The 15,390-nt window shown below is 39.7% G+C and overlaps 5 protein-coding genes across 5 annotated transcripts; 3 read left to right on the top strand and 2 right to left on the bottom strand.

Moving 5' to 3' along the window:
• Positions 1–399: 399 nt before the first annotated feature.
• On the top strand, positions 400–2,650 carry LOC137575359 (uncharacterized). Its single transcript, XM_068287902.1, has 3 exons — positions 400–791; positions 847–1,052; positions 1,123–2,650. The coding sequence occupies exons 1-3, from the start codon at positions 451–453 to the stop codon at positions 2,502–2,504; spliced, it is 1,929 nt and encodes a 642-aa protein (XP_068144003.1). The 5' UTR covers positions 400–450; the 3' UTR covers positions 2,505–2,650.
• Positions 2,588–3,614, top strand: LOC137575360 (uncharacterized). The gene is made up of 3 exons (XM_068287903.1): positions 2,588–2,758; positions 3,142–3,443; positions 3,520–3,614. The coding sequence occupies exons 1-2, from the start codon at positions 2,650–2,652 to the stop codon at positions 3,438–3,440; spliced, it is 408 nt and encodes a 135-aa protein (XP_068144004.1). The 5' UTR covers positions 2,588–2,649; the 3' UTR covers positions 3,441–3,443; positions 3,520–3,614.
• Positions 3,615–4,117: 503 nt separating this feature from the next.
• OstDelta (oligosaccharide transferase delta subunit) lies at positions 4,118–6,652 on the top strand. The gene is given in 5 exon segments (XM_068287554.1): positions 4,118–4,260; positions 4,439–4,701; positions 4,776–5,216; positions 5,218–6,070; positions 6,132–6,652. Coding segments are annotated over 5 exon segments (1,968 nt in total). The 5' UTR covers positions 4,118–4,247; the 3' UTR covers positions 6,530–6,652.
• Positions 6,653–7,125: 473 nt separating this feature from the next.
• ACOX1 (acyl-CoA oxidase 1) lies at positions 7,126–11,289 on the bottom strand. Its single transcript, XM_068287553.1, has 8 exons — positions 10,684–11,289; positions 9,481–9,640; positions 9,122–9,414; positions 8,760–9,055; positions 8,082–8,698; positions 7,906–8,011; positions 7,696–7,848; positions 7,126–7,632 (listed from the first exon to the last, which is right to left on the bottom strand). The coding sequence occupies exons 1-8, from the start codon at positions 10,805–10,807 to the stop codon at positions 7,372–7,374; spliced, it is 2,010 nt and encodes a 669-aa protein (XP_068143654.1). The 5' UTR covers positions 10,808–11,289; the 3' UTR covers positions 7,126–7,371.
• A 414-nt stretch (positions 11,290–11,703) lies between these two features.
• Positions 11,704–15,383, bottom strand: HLH54F. The gene is made up of 3 exons (XM_068287960.1): positions 15,201–15,383; positions 14,755–15,131; positions 11,704–12,132 (listed from the first exon to the last, which is right to left on the bottom strand). The coding sequence occupies exons 1-3, from the start codon at positions 15,274–15,276 to the stop codon at positions 11,815–11,817; spliced, it is 771 nt and encodes a 256-aa protein (XP_068144061.1). The 5' UTR covers positions 15,277–15,383; the 3' UTR covers positions 11,704–11,814.
• Between the last annotated feature and the right edge of the window lie 7 nt (positions 15,384–15,390).

Genomic DNA, 15,390 nt, shown 5'->3' with positions numbered 1-15,390 from the left:
TGAACTATGAGCCCGACGCATTACTATTTAAAATCGGATGCACTTTCAATTAAACAATGTAAAATATTTTTTCGAACCTATTTTCCATATTAAGGAAAAACGAGTCTCAAAGATGTTTAGAATTTATTGCTTAATCTTTTCCAAGTTTGTTAGAAGGGTATTCAAATAGTGAGAAGATACCGCCATGGGAAATAGTAAAAGGCAAAGAGGTAAAAAAAAGGTATACCATCAAAACGTAAACAAAAACGATTCTCACTACGAACACGTTGGAAGCGATTCTAATCTTATCTGTGACCCTAGGCCGACTCATTGGCCAAATGATAAGTAATTTGAGAGAACGGGTGAGGTATTCACGGTCTGCTTACTCATAACTAGGTGGTAGTATTCTTTCGGATTTCGCAAGCTTCAGATGTAGTGTAGAAACGGAGGAAATCTTACAATATTGGCATCATGGATGCAGCCACTCCCCCATCCCACATTTTGGGCTATACAATTCGAAGCCGAACACGAATCTACGTCTCGTATATAACACCCATCTGCCTAGCTCTTTTGGTGTATCTAATGCAAACGGCATCGGATTTGGCATTAGGGTGTCAATATATAATGCAGAAAGAACCTGGTTTTGGAGCTGGCACTTTGATTTTGGTATTCATACCACCGATTCTCACGTTTATCTTGGTCATCAGTTCCAAGGAGCAAAGCGAAGGAGCCACTTTGGGACAAAATAAATGCTTTGGCCTGTGTGTAGGCTTGCTCAAACTTTTGCTTTTCCCATTCTTTGTGGTATACAGGTAAGTGGCTGGATAACGTACAAGGTATCCGTTTTCATTTCGATATTTGGAATAGGTTCACAAAGCGACTATTTTGGTCCGTCGAGGGACTCTACCACGACGACGATGATGTAGAACGCATGAAGTGTCTGGCCAAGGCGATGCAGACATCCAATATAGAGCTATATCTGTTGATTCAGGCTTATGCCCAAGCGGCACCACAGATTGTATTGCAGCTGTATTACATGCTGGCCCAGGATATGTTCCGCAACTATGAAACGTGTAGGTGAAGTCAAATGGAAACTAGACTCTAGAAAATCTTTAACTAAAAATAGTTGCGTTACAATTGTAGCCACTGTGCAGGCACTGTCACTGGTCTTCTCAGCCATCGATCTGGCGGCCATAACAACTAGCTATCACCGCATTGAAAGCCAGCGTCGTGTAGGTCGACATTATCCCTGGGCTACAACGAAACAGATCGAAACCCATCAAAGCCGTTTGGAGCAGAATGAACGACTGTGCAGCGAAGCGGCTTGTAAGAAACGAGAATCGGAGCGCACCATAGCTAGTTTTCCTGAATCCGAGAAGATCATGGCCAATTTTCATGCTCGGCAGCGTCTCGAGTCATCACCGAAGGTAGCCACCCATGAGCTGCACTTTAGAGGCGAAGACGAGGTGGATAACGATGGCTTGGAGACAATGGAAACGAAGGCGATGCTCCACAGTGGACCAACATTGGGAGCGGGTAATGCCACCGATGATGATAAAATCGAAGAGACTAGACCTAAACTGCGAATTCAAAGGCCTTACCACGATTTGAAACACTTGAATAGCATTGAATTGATTGACTCAGTGCCCTTGGATCCCATTGAAGTGTTGGATTCAGTGCCCGAAACACCAGCTCCACCGCCACCTCCACCAGCCACTGCTCCACCTTCTGTACCAGTGCTCAGAGCCAGGGAGACGGATATGCGACGCCTGACGCGTCCCTTCTCTCAACTAGAGACATTTAAGGACATGCTGCTGGTTAATGCCCAATTGTATATAAAGGAAAATGTGCCACGCCCGCCAAAGCTACTCATTAATCGCCTTCACGACGAAGAGGAAAAGACGGAGAACAGTCCACTGCTCCCACCAACAACCCCTCTGTCCAAGGGTACTCCACTCACTCCCAAGGATGTGGTGGACTTCTTTTTCCCAAAACCTACGAAAATTGTCAATGGCATCCAGCAAGATGACTTTGCTGCTCGCACAGTGGCTTTCTTCGGTTGGTTGGCCTTCATAACGATGCGAATGCTGTCTCTAGCCACATTCTGCATCTTCTACCCGCGGGCATTTTTCATTGTATTGGGAGTACACTACGCCCTGATGTTGGCTGCACTGGCTCTGGAGACACACTGCCGTGCCACCTTTAGTCGCACTCTATTCTATCTGGTATTGGGCTATATCTACATATTTGTTTTAATAGAGTTCCGAGTCAGCTTCAAGAGTCTAAGACTATGGTATGGCTGTTATCTGGTGTTGACACTGGCAGAGAATATCACCATGTCAGCGATTTGGTACGCCAACGAGGAATTTGAGTCCTGGTGGTTCGGATTCATATGGGAATGGATTATCTATAGTGGCATTTTATTTTTGGCCACCTTGTTGGTATACTATTGTATATTGAGGCCTAAGGATGTTTCGCTCATTGTCGAGGACGAAGACAACGACAACGCCGTGGAACAAGCCTAAAACTATAGTTATCGTTGCCAAGTTACTACGATTGTTAGGTCTTCCAAGCAGGCCTTTCCATTGACATTGACTATAATATACTTACATTAAATTGTCACAATCATTAGAATTAGTTTTACAATAAATTATTTAGCTTAGTTTTAAAATGGAGAAGTTTTCACATAATGAAAAATTAGGTACAAATGCTCCCTGTACGAGCGAACTGACCGAAACGCAGTTGAGTTTCGCCCCACCAAAGATCAAGAAAGTTATGCGTAAGTAAAATTTACCAGAAGAAACATTCTTTTAGGGGAATTTCAAACTGCAAGAAAAGTTTAAAAAGTTTATTAATAAAGACCGATCAGTCCATTAAAACATGTTCATCCAATAAATCTAGCTCCATGTATAAACAAAGCAGTTCTGTGGTCTCTACTAAATCCTTTCCCACCTATTTCGGTTGGGTAATGTTTACACATTCTCTATTCATCATTTATCTTTACTGGTTAACTATACCCATACCCATTTCAAGAACAGGTTTTTGTGTCTTTGCGAATACTTAAGATATTGTATAATCAAGTTGCAGAGTTTAAAAAGATTATAAAAGACAGGTACTAACTATTTAATACCAAAGTATTAAAGTTTGTATTTCTATCCTTAGCTACCCGTGCTAATCGTATGGAGCAGTTTCTATGGCAGGAAATGTTCGAAGAGTACAAACGTCAAAATGCCCAACCCGTCGATTTGGGCAAGAATCAGACGGAGTATTATGACCAATATTGTAAGGATCTGCCGGTGGAGGATGAAGACCGAAAGGAGGTTGTGGATAATAAATATCCTTTATATTGTACCACAGCCATAACTTTGTGGAATCACGATGGTGATGCCACTAAGACCTTTAGAAAATCATATTCCATTACTAGGCCCATTCAGGAGTGCTCTGAGAAGTTTGCCCCATAAAATGTACGAGATGCCAAATGATTTCCAAAGTCTAAGAATTCACAAGTATTATTTTTTTTCATTGTTCATTTTCAATTAGTGACTGTGACGAAGAATTATTAAGACGAAGATTTGTTTGAATTAGTTCCCTTATGTCCAACAGAACTAATAAATTTCAACTTACCTCAAACGAAATACTGCTAACGATAACCATTTCTATCCTTTATCAAATACACTGATTCTTTGATGTATATATTGCTTAATGATTTTTATTAATAATTAATTGATTTGCTCAAAAGTTCGAATAAACATTTTTCAGATAGCAAGATATACTTTAACATATAAAATTAATTGATTTTTGTCAAGCAATTGTCGTACAATTTAAAGTTTTTAGTTTAATATTATAATTACCGACTATGCAATATTGTAATTATAATATGCAATTTTTAAATTTCCTTGCAATTGTCAACTTAGCAAAATTTAATGGAAACTTTATGTTTTTTGCCATTTATAAAAAACGAAATAATTTCAGGCTAAATTTTCGCGCCAAATAAACAATTGCAAAACTAACAAGTGTTGAAAAAAGTGTTGCAGCAATGCGACGGTGGCAATACAGGGAAGTGTTGAAAAATTAAAAAATTCTATGTGCTGGCAAATACTGGGAGCAGTGTTGAGTAAGGTAGTAAAGTACCCGCTGACGTGGTGTCGAGTAAAAAGTAGAAATAACAGGGTGCTGGCTGGCGATTTAGTTTGTTTAAAGGATATTTTAATTTGATTTCCTATAGTTAATAAGAAGCGCATTAACTAGCGCAAATACATTATAGAAGAATGTTGAACTTAGGTGAGAAAAAACAACAGTTTTTAATTTTCAGCGCTCTTCGCCACATAGAAAAAGCAAAGCAAAATCAAACACCGGTCGCAGTCATTCGTTTTATCTCCACTATAGCTATCTCTGTCGTACACTAGCCGGCTTTGCCTTTTGGTTTTACTTGTCAATTGAAACCTAATCTAATCCATAGTGCTTTACAACATTCCAGCAGGATTGACAATTCTCTTTGTGCTTGGCACTTGTGCGGCTCCGACGTGGAGTTCACGCACTGTGGACAGTCATTTGGGACCCAAAGATCTCACCCGCCTCCAAAAAGTGTTTGTTGACGGCTTCGCATCCAGTGATCTTCAAGCGATATTTTTCTCCAGCCTTAACATAGAGTCCACCGATCCTTCCCAAAAAGATGCATTATGCAAGAAGATTGTTGACTTGCATGCAGAATCCAAATTGAATGTAAGTTAAAGATTAAATGTCTATTATTTTATTTTCTCTCTTTTACATACCACGTGTCTTTAATGCCATTACAGAGCTTTGAAAAGGATTATTACCTGATTGGGGCCAACAAGAACTTGCGTTGTTCGACTAAATTGGACGAATCGGTGCTCTCGAAAATCTATAGCGCTCTGGAGTCCGAATTAGGCAGTAGCCAAGAGATTTACTACCGCGTCAACACACAGAAACAACTTGGAGTTCAGATAAGTGAGGCGAATCAAAGCAAGTTGTACAAACGGCTGCAGGAATTGCTTAAAAAGGATGATACACTGAGCGGTTTGGGCTATGCCTTCAATGCAGCTATCCAATTGGGAGGCGGCAGTGCAGGTGCTTTTATTGCTAGTCGCGTCGAAGATGCCATCGTCCAGGCGGATGAAGTTGACGGAACATTGCTGCAATTTGAAGGTGGACTTAGTATTACAGCTCTAATAATTAATGGCGCTTTTGGTGTGACTAAGGCCTATGGCAAGCCTGCCCCCCGTGTCTGCAGTTCAGGCTGTCAAGTTTGCCAATTACTTTTTAAGTCGTCGCTCTGTCCAGACAGCCAAGGGAGCTCATGTGCTCATCGAGGCCCTTAAAACTCTGAGTAGTGCCGAAAAAATTGCACCTGTTTGTGTACAATTGATTGGAAATGGTCAGCTGGAGGCTCAATCGCCATCACTAAATGTGGCAGTGCTCGATTTGTTGGGCAAACCCTTGGCTGCAACCCCCCAGAACGTACAGGTCAAGATTTCACTGAAGAAGGACAACTCTGTGCTGGCTGAGAACGCCAAACTGGTGTCAAAATCGTCAGATAAAACTACCTATGTCGCCGACTTGTCTAACCTTAAGCCAGGACGTGGCGCCTACTTGGCTGAAGTGAATGTGGATGGTGTTTATAAACAAAAACTGCAATTTAAGGTTCTGGGTCGCGTCAAGGTTCAGTCTCTGGAAGTTGGCATTGCGGAATCCGATGCCAGTGCAGCCACCCGAAAGCAAAGTGTTGTCTATCCAAACAAATTAAAGGAGATCCTTTCGGTGGACAGCACCCAGAAACTATTGCTTAAAGTTGTTCTAGTCGAGGAGAGCGTTACCAATGGCAAACCCATTGCGGTTCAACAGGCCTTTGTGCGTTTGTATAATGAAAAAACGGACAAGGAGACAATTTTCGTTGCCGAACAAGATAGCAGCAAGGCCTATAAATTCGATATGGATGTGGGTAACAATGGCAAAAACTTTAATTACCAGAGCGGCACCTACCAAGTATATCTGACTGTAGGAGATGCTTCGCTCTCTAATTCCTTCGAGTGGCTGGTGGCCGATGTGCAATTGAAGTTCAACCAGGACAGAGGTTCGTACTGTCTCGAATTGCAGTTTAATCTGAATCTTATTAAGTTTATACATCTTTCCAGAAGTCAGCCCCAAAAAGACTGTAACTGGTCCCTTGCCGGAGATTATTCATCTGTTCCGAGTGCCCGACAAACGACCACCTCGCATTGTGTCGGACATTTTCACTGGTCTGTGCATCACTCCTTTGGTTCTGCTCTTCGTTTTCTGGGGCAAACTGGGCATTAATATCTCCAATCTATCCTTGTCGCTCAGTACAATTGGTTTCCATGTGGGCTTTGGTGGCATTTTGGCATTGTTCTTTGTTTTCTGGCTGCAACTCGATATGTTCCAAACTCTACGATTGCTGATACCGATTGCAGTATTTACATTCCTTTGTGGCAATCGTTTGCTGCGAAACCTCTACGTCCAACGCACGAATGCCAAGAGTTCAACAGGATCAGCATCAGGAGCGAGTCAATAATTGATCAGTTTCTCTCTATTAAAAAAACGCGATCAGAAAAAAAATTCAACTTTAATAAAGCGATTTAGTTAAGCTCTAAAACAATAGACAAAAACTGAGTCTTTTCTGTATGCAAACATTAAATGGACTTTAACTTAATCAATGTAGGACTAATGTTTGTTCTATACCATGGAATTAGTTCATAAAAATGTATCTATAGAAACGTCGAAATTTCATTTGATTTAATTAACCAACGCTGCTGGTTTGGCGTAAACCATTTTAGTATGTTTCGGTATCCATGAGTATTCAAAATGCCTTGGCCATTTCTTTGAGGTTAAAAAAATTTAATATATAAAATTTTGAAATCTTTCCAAAACTAAAACTACTTTGGAATTACAGCTGGACACAAAAGGTTGAGTAAGATAAATAGACATCCGAATGAAAAATCTCGTAGCCGTTCTAAGCTTAGAACCAATATAATTTTCAATCAATCGTAGTCGGTGGCTCAGTGGAAACCTAAATCAATCTGCATGTAAATACATCATTGTCAATTTCTGTTAGGTTTATCGTTTATATAGAACCAACATGTCAAAATACATACAGAATTGAAAGAGACATTTTGTGTTTTAGTTAAATATTAATTTATATAATGAAGTAGTTTATTTGACAAAGAGTAAAAAAAGCTTTAATAATACATGTTTAACACTCTGTGTTCTGGTATTGTTTAGGGATTGCACAAATTCATAAAATTTCATTATCGAAATTGGAGTATAATCGTCTAAGCGAGAAACATTTGTTTACAAAAAATAGCCAATACTAGAATATATATTTACAAACATAAGCGAAGGCAGTTCTACTGTCTCTTACAGGTGAGCCTTCATGAAGGGTTTCAAGTATTTGTGGAAACCCTTATTCACTGGCTCTTTGTTGAGTGGATTCTTCTTGGTCGATTCAAAAATGTGCTCATAGACATTGCCATCGTAAGCACCTAGGGCGGAATCCAGGACTCGATCATGCAAATCAAAGCTATCCACCAGAGCGACAGCATTTGGGCGTAGTTTCTTTAAGCAGGTCTCTAGACGGACTTCCAGCTTGGTCACATCTTCGTCTGTGAGATTAATGAACTGTAAAGTGGAAAATTAAATTAATCCCTAGAACGAATTAGTTAAGTAATCTCTAATTCCTACTCGCAGGAAATCGCCAATACGACTGAGACAAGCATCGACGAGATAAAGCTCAAGAACCACTTTGAGGACATCTGCTAGGGCTGGCGACACCTGACCGGAGACGGTTACGAGTTCTGTGTACGCAGATTGAGCCAAAAATGCGCGGCCATGTAGCTAAAATAAAAATTAATTTCTTAGTTCCATATTTTATCGTCTTAAACATTAACGTACATCTGCTGCAGCAGTTAAAAAGATGCCACTGAGATTGGCTGACACTTCGGTGCTGTAACCCTGTTTGCGTCGCGATTCAATTTGTTCATAGGCAATGCGAACTTTGCTGCAATATAAAAGAAAATTACATAAAATAATCCAAGGTTAATGTCTTTAAAGTTTTCTTAGATACTCACTTGGCTGCAACAAACTGAAATGCCTTTACAATGGACTCCAGTGAGCCATCGAAATTAGCAAAGGTCTTTTCTTTAACTGCTTCGTTGATGTATGCCACAGTTGGAACTAGCTGCTCTCCGTTAAGTGCTTGTCCATATACCTTGACCAAATACCGAGCAGTCTGCAGTAACATCACAGTGTTCTCTCCTTCATATGTGCACACAGCCGTTGTCATACCATAAATGGTTGGGAAATTTGAGCAATCCATATAGCCGTGACCACCGCAGGACAAACGACAAGTTTCCACACCAGCAGCGGCATCGGCGCTGCAGATGGCCTTTAGGCAACAGGAAAGTGCGTGCATTTCGGGTAAACGATCCAAATTGCCTTGTTCAATTTCACCAGAGAGCACATTGTACATATTCCAAATGCCATCGCCAGTGGTTTTGAAAACAATCGCCTTTGCTATTTGAGGAAACAGTTTCAATTGTTGTGTGGTATGATCCATAATTTGGGGCTCAGGCTGATTGGGATCAATGGGACTTTGACGACGAACAGCCGAATAGCGGGTGGCGATTGTCGATGACTTGGCCAGGCTCTGGGCAGTATCGCGAATTAAGGCGCAGCGTACAAACATCTACATAAGGAAAGATTTAACAATAATTCTAAACAAAAATAATATACAAGATAGATTTTACCATAGTTCCATAGGTGAGAACAGTATTCTTGGGAGCCACGTAAGTACCATCGGCTAAAACCTGTTGATTCTTCATCAGCATATTGTTTAGGGGAACACGCACATTCTTCAGACCCAGATAACCATTGTTAACAGCCTTCATGCCCAATTTTGTACCAATGTCACCAATGTCGATGCCCGGCATAGGTTCATGAGTCTCAGAGTGACGCAGTTGAACAATAAATGGAGCCAGTCCACGGAATTCACCTTTGGTATAGAGTTGCGCCACCACAACAGCATGGTTAGCTGTATGGCCCACTGTGAGTAAATGAAAAATCACAATTATAAAATTAAATGCTCTGTTTGTTAATATATAGAACTTACATCCTCCTGGCCACCATTTGTAGGCACTTAGGGATGGTGTATTGATGACAAATTCCTGCGTATTGGCATCATAGTCGGCACGTGTTTCCAAACCACGTAGAAACGTTCCGTGACCCAACTCTGTTTGGGCATAGGTACCAATAATCTCACAATCCCATGCCTTGCTTAGCCACTCAACTTGCTGGTCCATGGTACCTTGGCCCATAATCGTAGGCACAAACATTACATAGTGAAGGGCAAGAGGATTTCCCTCCTTAAGTATAGCCGCACCCAATGAGCCACCCAAAAGAGCACTGATAGGAAGAGCAAGATTTATTGAAATATCCCGCGATATGTAATTAATTGATTTGACAACTTACTTGTAGGTATCCACACCATCTTCACCATCGGCTCGTAGCTTACGGATCTTCTCGCCAATGAGACACGCCTTACGCAAACTGTGCTCATACAACTCCTTGTGCGACAAATATGAAATGGGTAGATCGTCCTCAAGGGCTGGATCCTCAAGAAACATTTTCTCTGAACAAGAAAATAATCAAAGTTCACATAAAATATTGATATTTACTTCCAGAAGGAGTCAGAAATGGTTCACTACTTTATTAGGACGTTGATAAGATATGAGGGGGATCCTGTAAATGGAATACGTGACCATGACGATGACATTGAAGATTCCATTCGTCATACTAATAACAATCTTTACTTTATAGTTGCTAACGTGACCATTAATAGGGTACCATGGAACTCACAATGTTTGAACGATTAAGCAAGCAAATCTGTCAGATAAAGCTATCAGCTATTTGCAATATTTTATTTTATAGCCAGCTCTCAAGTGCTCCTAAAAATACATACATGTATGTATAGAGATACCTAACAACATCCAAAGTCTATGGGTTATTCTAATAAATTGATCGAGATGCCGAAGTGTGGCGTCGAGAGTTCAAAGTCTCTGTCAGGTCATGATTAAGCCATTATTAATGGGTTTTTAAATTCAAAAATTTACATTGATCCCATGAATGAAGTTTGCTAACGAAATGGCAAAGCAAAACAAAAATTCGAAAATACGATATAATAAACATATGTACATACATACATATACAATACAGAAATAAAGATATTTTCACATTTTACACGCATTAAGTTTAGTTAAATAAACTAAATAGCTTTGTCATGGGCCGCCGCAGCAAAATATTATCCAAAGACACCGATTGTGAAATCGTCGATTGAGAGAAGATTTATTCTCTCTCTCTCTCTCTTTCTATAAAACAGATCTTATACGAACAACTGCACGAACAAGTACAATTAAAAAAAAAATTATTTTCCGTGTTCGACATTGTGATACCCATTAAACTATAAGATTTAGCTTAAGTAATGAAACGGGACATTCTCAACAGGGCGTATTTTTGGGAAAATCCGATTATTTTATACAAATTTCAATATCTGGATAAAATATTTAAATGTGTATAATATTCCCGGTCTTTCTTAGTGTTGGCTTTTCGGTAACTCGATATACCCTTTCAAAAAATGCATTAGTGTAGGGTAATTCACCAAAAAGCTTAGCTTACCGAGGGCTTTCTTTTCCTTGTATTTGTCTTCACCGCCAGCCCAAAAGACAGAGAACTCGTGGGGATTAAAGGTCGCAGTGTTGCGCTCCTTTTGCAGGTCGGGATTAACTTTTTGTTGTGGCATTTTTCCTCTTATGTCTCTAACTTTGCGTGTCCGTCTTTCTTTGTTGAACGGCGATTATAGACTGAAGCTGAGTGTGTGTGTATGGAGTAGAGTGCTCACTTGGAGTATGTTCATTAAATACTAGCACTCGAGGAATCGCTACTGGACAGTGGGCAAAAAAAAAAACGCAACGAATTCAGATTAGCGGGCAATACTTGTCTAATCTTAAACCCTTGATATTTGAACATGAACTTTAACCGATGTACATATGTATGTATGTGCGATATATGCGTAATCAGCATTTAATCGTTGTTGTTTAAGTGTTGGAATCGCGGGAAATGTTTTTGCTACCGAACTAAATAGGAATCAGCATAAGAAATGCGCCATTCAGTTTGCCAAAGGCAATGCCGCTCTTAACATCACACTTGAGTTTTAAACAATTAATCGATAAACTGTAGTTTGAATTTAAATAATTGGAACCGGATTAAACCCTAATAAAACTTAAAAACCAAACATGTAGTGTTATTTTCTCTTTCAATTAAAAAAAGTGTATATAACAGTCGAGTTTGTTCAAACAATTGTGTTTTGTTTCTTTGTTTTCATTTAGTCAGCTGTGTCCCAGGGCTACCATTGTACCATGGCTGCAGCAAATAAAACTCAACAGGGCTGCAGAGTTATTGTGCGTAATGAAATAAAAATGAAACAAAATTTGAATTTAATTTTAAATCGAAATTTATTCATTTACTTAACATTAGAGTGCACATACATACAACAAATCTTTGGCTTAATAATTATTTTTGACTTGATTATAATTAAATCACGAGTTAATACAATTACACTATGCAACAACTTTGAAGTCAGCCATTCACAAATGATTTTGTCTAGATTGATTTGAATTAAAATCGACTTTTGGGTTGCAAAATGTGTGTGTGTGTGTAGGTAGATAGATCCGTATTACTTTTGGTTAGACAATAATTACAACATTCAATATATTTGAATTGATGACCAATTTCTCGGCATCAGCTGAATTATAGGGTGTGAACGTGATTGGGGCGCTGATGATGATGTTGCTGACCTCCAGGTGCCTCATAGCCACACGCTTGATCCAGGTCTAACTGCATGTCCGTGGGATACCACTGTCCAAGAGAAGGCTGTATGGGATTTTGAGCCTGCTGCAGGTGGACATATTCAGAATGTGGCTCATTGCGTTGAACTTTGGCATAGGACTGCGGTGCTTGCGATTGCCAGTCCAAGCGGGACGAATTGGATGCAGTCGATGAGGAGGAGGAGGAGTTGAAGGAGACCATGTTGTTGCGATTGCTCTGATGGAACTCAAAGGGCCAGCTCTACAATGAAAAGACATGCATAAATCATTTAATATGAGGAAACCGCAACTATAAATGGAACAATATGACGACAACCCAATACGATCCCAAGCCAAGCGCCCTTTTTGTTTGTTTATACAAATTTGATTGTTTTTAGTGCCCGTAATGATGTTGTTTTCATAGATCAACAATAACATCATCGTCGTCATCTTTAACGAATCTATAAAAACATAAACAGCCCAAACACTTGCGGACACCCAGACAAGAGACACTTAGGCAGACACAATCAGCCCTCAACTTATTTGGGTTCGAAAATCTTGCATAGGGGAATAGCAATGGGAATGGGAATGGGAATGGGAATGGGTTGTTCCCAGCATAAGGCGGCGCGTGCGAGAGTGTGATACATACGCAACGGATCCTATCTAAATGCAAACAAAATGCTTCTTTTGCTACCATATGGACGCAAGGCGCACTGGGCCGAAGCCCGATCCGACGTAATATTTGCTCAAAATTTCACGCATTCTAAACCAAACAAATTAAATAAACAATTGCTTCTATTTAGAGAAAAGTGATGTCTACTTTTGAATCTGCAACTCATAATCGGATTGAAGAGCCCCCATCCAAAAAAAAAAGAGAAAGATTCCTAACAAGAAAACAACAATGTTTAATTACAATTATCTAAGGAAATTCTCTCTAGCCGCAACGACAGTTTTTCCCTTGGATGTCATTCACTTTGGTCGCATCAAAGTCGAGCATCTTTAAAAATAACAGCAAAAAGAACTAGCAAGCGACTAACTAACGTTGCCACTCTGGCACCTTGTCCGTCTGCCTCTGCCTCCTTCGTCTTCGTCTGCGTCTTCGGGAGCCTGTCACTCATATTTAATATTTTTCGAAAATTCACAAAAGTATCCGATTACAGGAAAGCAAGACAAACTGAAATCACAAAGAGTGGTTTCGAATGTGTAGGTACCTTCATATATAGTACACATCGGTTCTAGTGGGGGGCCTGGGACCCCACCTTTCAAATAGCAGAAGCTAGACGGAATAGTGTACTTGTTGAAGTCCCATTTGAGCAGATGTTGCCCAATCAATACCAAATTTCGACTAATATATAGTAGAAGTTGCCTTACATTTAGAGACTTAAGGGCCATTTTCGAATCTAAAGTTTTCTATTACTATGGTTTTTCTCTAAAAAATTCATACAAATGTAATAGGATGAGTATTAGTAGCAACTTATTTTCATAGTCTGTGAAATATTTGTTTTAGAGATAGCTCAAACGGTCTATTAACATTCAGTTAGGTACACACTTTGGCTAGTAGCGGTTCACCTCGGAGAAATTGGCAATGAAAGGGCGGCCATAACACAAACTAAAAAGACTAAACTATCCAACATGCAGTATTAAAAAATTTATAATTACAGCAAAAAAAAAAAAAAAAAAACCGGGTCCACCCCTACTACAACAAAAGAAAGAAAAATGAGTTATGTTCTTTGGAAGAAGATAAACTTTTTAATGAACCCCTGGAACCGATTTTCCTTTTTTGTGTGATCTCTAAATCCTCATCGATTTATTGCATCTACAACTTTGTATATAGGTTCATGGGTAATATGACGATTGATAATGGTTACCTCTCCAAAATATGGGACTTTGCATTAAAATGATCCTGCAACAAAACTGCTGACCCTAAGGTAATAAAACTCAATACAAGGACATACTCAACACTAAAAAACCATTGGAAAAGTATAGTCACCACTACAACTATATGAAATATGGCCCACGATCATAATGAAATTTATCATTAAAGCATGGAACAAAACTGACAAATGTTTAATTTTACAACAATTCGAATAATAATTATAAAATATATAAAACTAATAATAACTTTGTTTTCATAGTTAAAGGTTTCCTTACTTTTGCTAGAAAAATGAGGCTAACTAGGCTGATTTTTCCACTGTTCTTCACCTAGATCTCCGTCGGGCGGACGGACTGAGGTCGGAGCTAAATACTCTCTTCTGTAATCTACCGCTTTTAGACGTATTCAAAATAGTTGTGGAATTCTTCTTGGTAATTGGGAAAATGGCAAAATGTGTCCACATTTGGATTAGGTTCTCCTTGTCGAATGCTAATAACACTTTTTGAAGATTTTCAAAGATTTTGAATTAAAAAATTAATTCGAATTACAAAGTTTTATAAAATATTTGATTTTGAAAATTGGTTTGTCATTTTTACCTTACAATCTCTAACTACGATATATCACTTTCCAATGAATTTAGATAATTTAGTAGATACTTTGAGGTGCTATTGGAATTTCCAATCAAAAATTAAATAATGTTTTTTCTTTGACGATGTTTGTCTTAAAACAGGTTCAAACATTAAACTTTTACTAGGAGATCAATTAGGAGACTCAATTAGCCTTTGGGCTACGGGCAGCTATGGAGCTGATCTCATCTACGCCTATTACAGCGTATGTCTGTATATGTATCCCCGGCTGACACCTGTCACCTGGCATTGACGTGGCCCAGCCCGTAGCTACCAAGTGATATGAATTCATTCAACTCGAGTGAAATGAATGCAATGTTAAGTAGGGCCAGTGACATCACTTATGAAAAACGAAATTGCAATTATTGTACAATGGAAAACTCACCATGCCGCCGCTGTGTCCGCCATTGTGAAAATGGGAAAAAGTGCCACTAATAGCTCCGCCTGCCCCACCACCGCAATCCGTCAAGTGATTCGTATCTAGCCCATCTGCTCTTGGACTGCTGCTGGTATGATGATGGCGATGATGAGGATGATGATGTTGATGATGGTTGTGGTTGTGGCTGCTGCCAGTCTCGACGGCCGTAATTAGCTGTTTAATGTAGAGCGTTGCCAAACGCAAAGTGTCCAATTTTGAGAGCTTCGTGTCGGGCGGAATATTAGGCAATTTCGTCTTCAGGCGACCATAGGCGCTGGATAAAACTCGCATTCGCATGCGTTCCCGGGCATTTGCAGCATTGCGTTGCACTGGAGGTTGGGAGCCTGACGGAAATATGCACGAAATGGTTAATCAAAATATCTCACACAAAAAATTCTGGCACTTGGGCTTACTCTGCGAACTGGCATCTTCGTCAAAATCATCGTCAAACATTTCCATGGGACTAGGTGCTCGCTTTTTACGTGGCATTATGAGAAATTTAACCAACTCGAAGGCTTTTGCACTTTTCTACACTTTCTTCTTAACAAGTTACGCTCACTTCACCGTACAAATTACCGCGCAGCAACTGATCCGTAGCACATT

This window comes from Drosophila tropicalis, unplaced genomic scaffold, assembly GCF_018151085.1.
Source record: "Drosophila tropicalis isolate 14030-0801.00 unplaced genomic scaffold, ASM1815108v1 contig_573, whole genome shotgun sequence".
Taxonomy (NCBI): Eukaryota; Metazoa; Arthropoda; class Insecta; order Diptera; family Drosophilidae; genus Drosophila; species Drosophila tropicalis.
The sequence above is the reverse complement of the archived record's forward strand: the minus strand, read 5'-3'. Positions and strand labels throughout refer to the sequence as shown.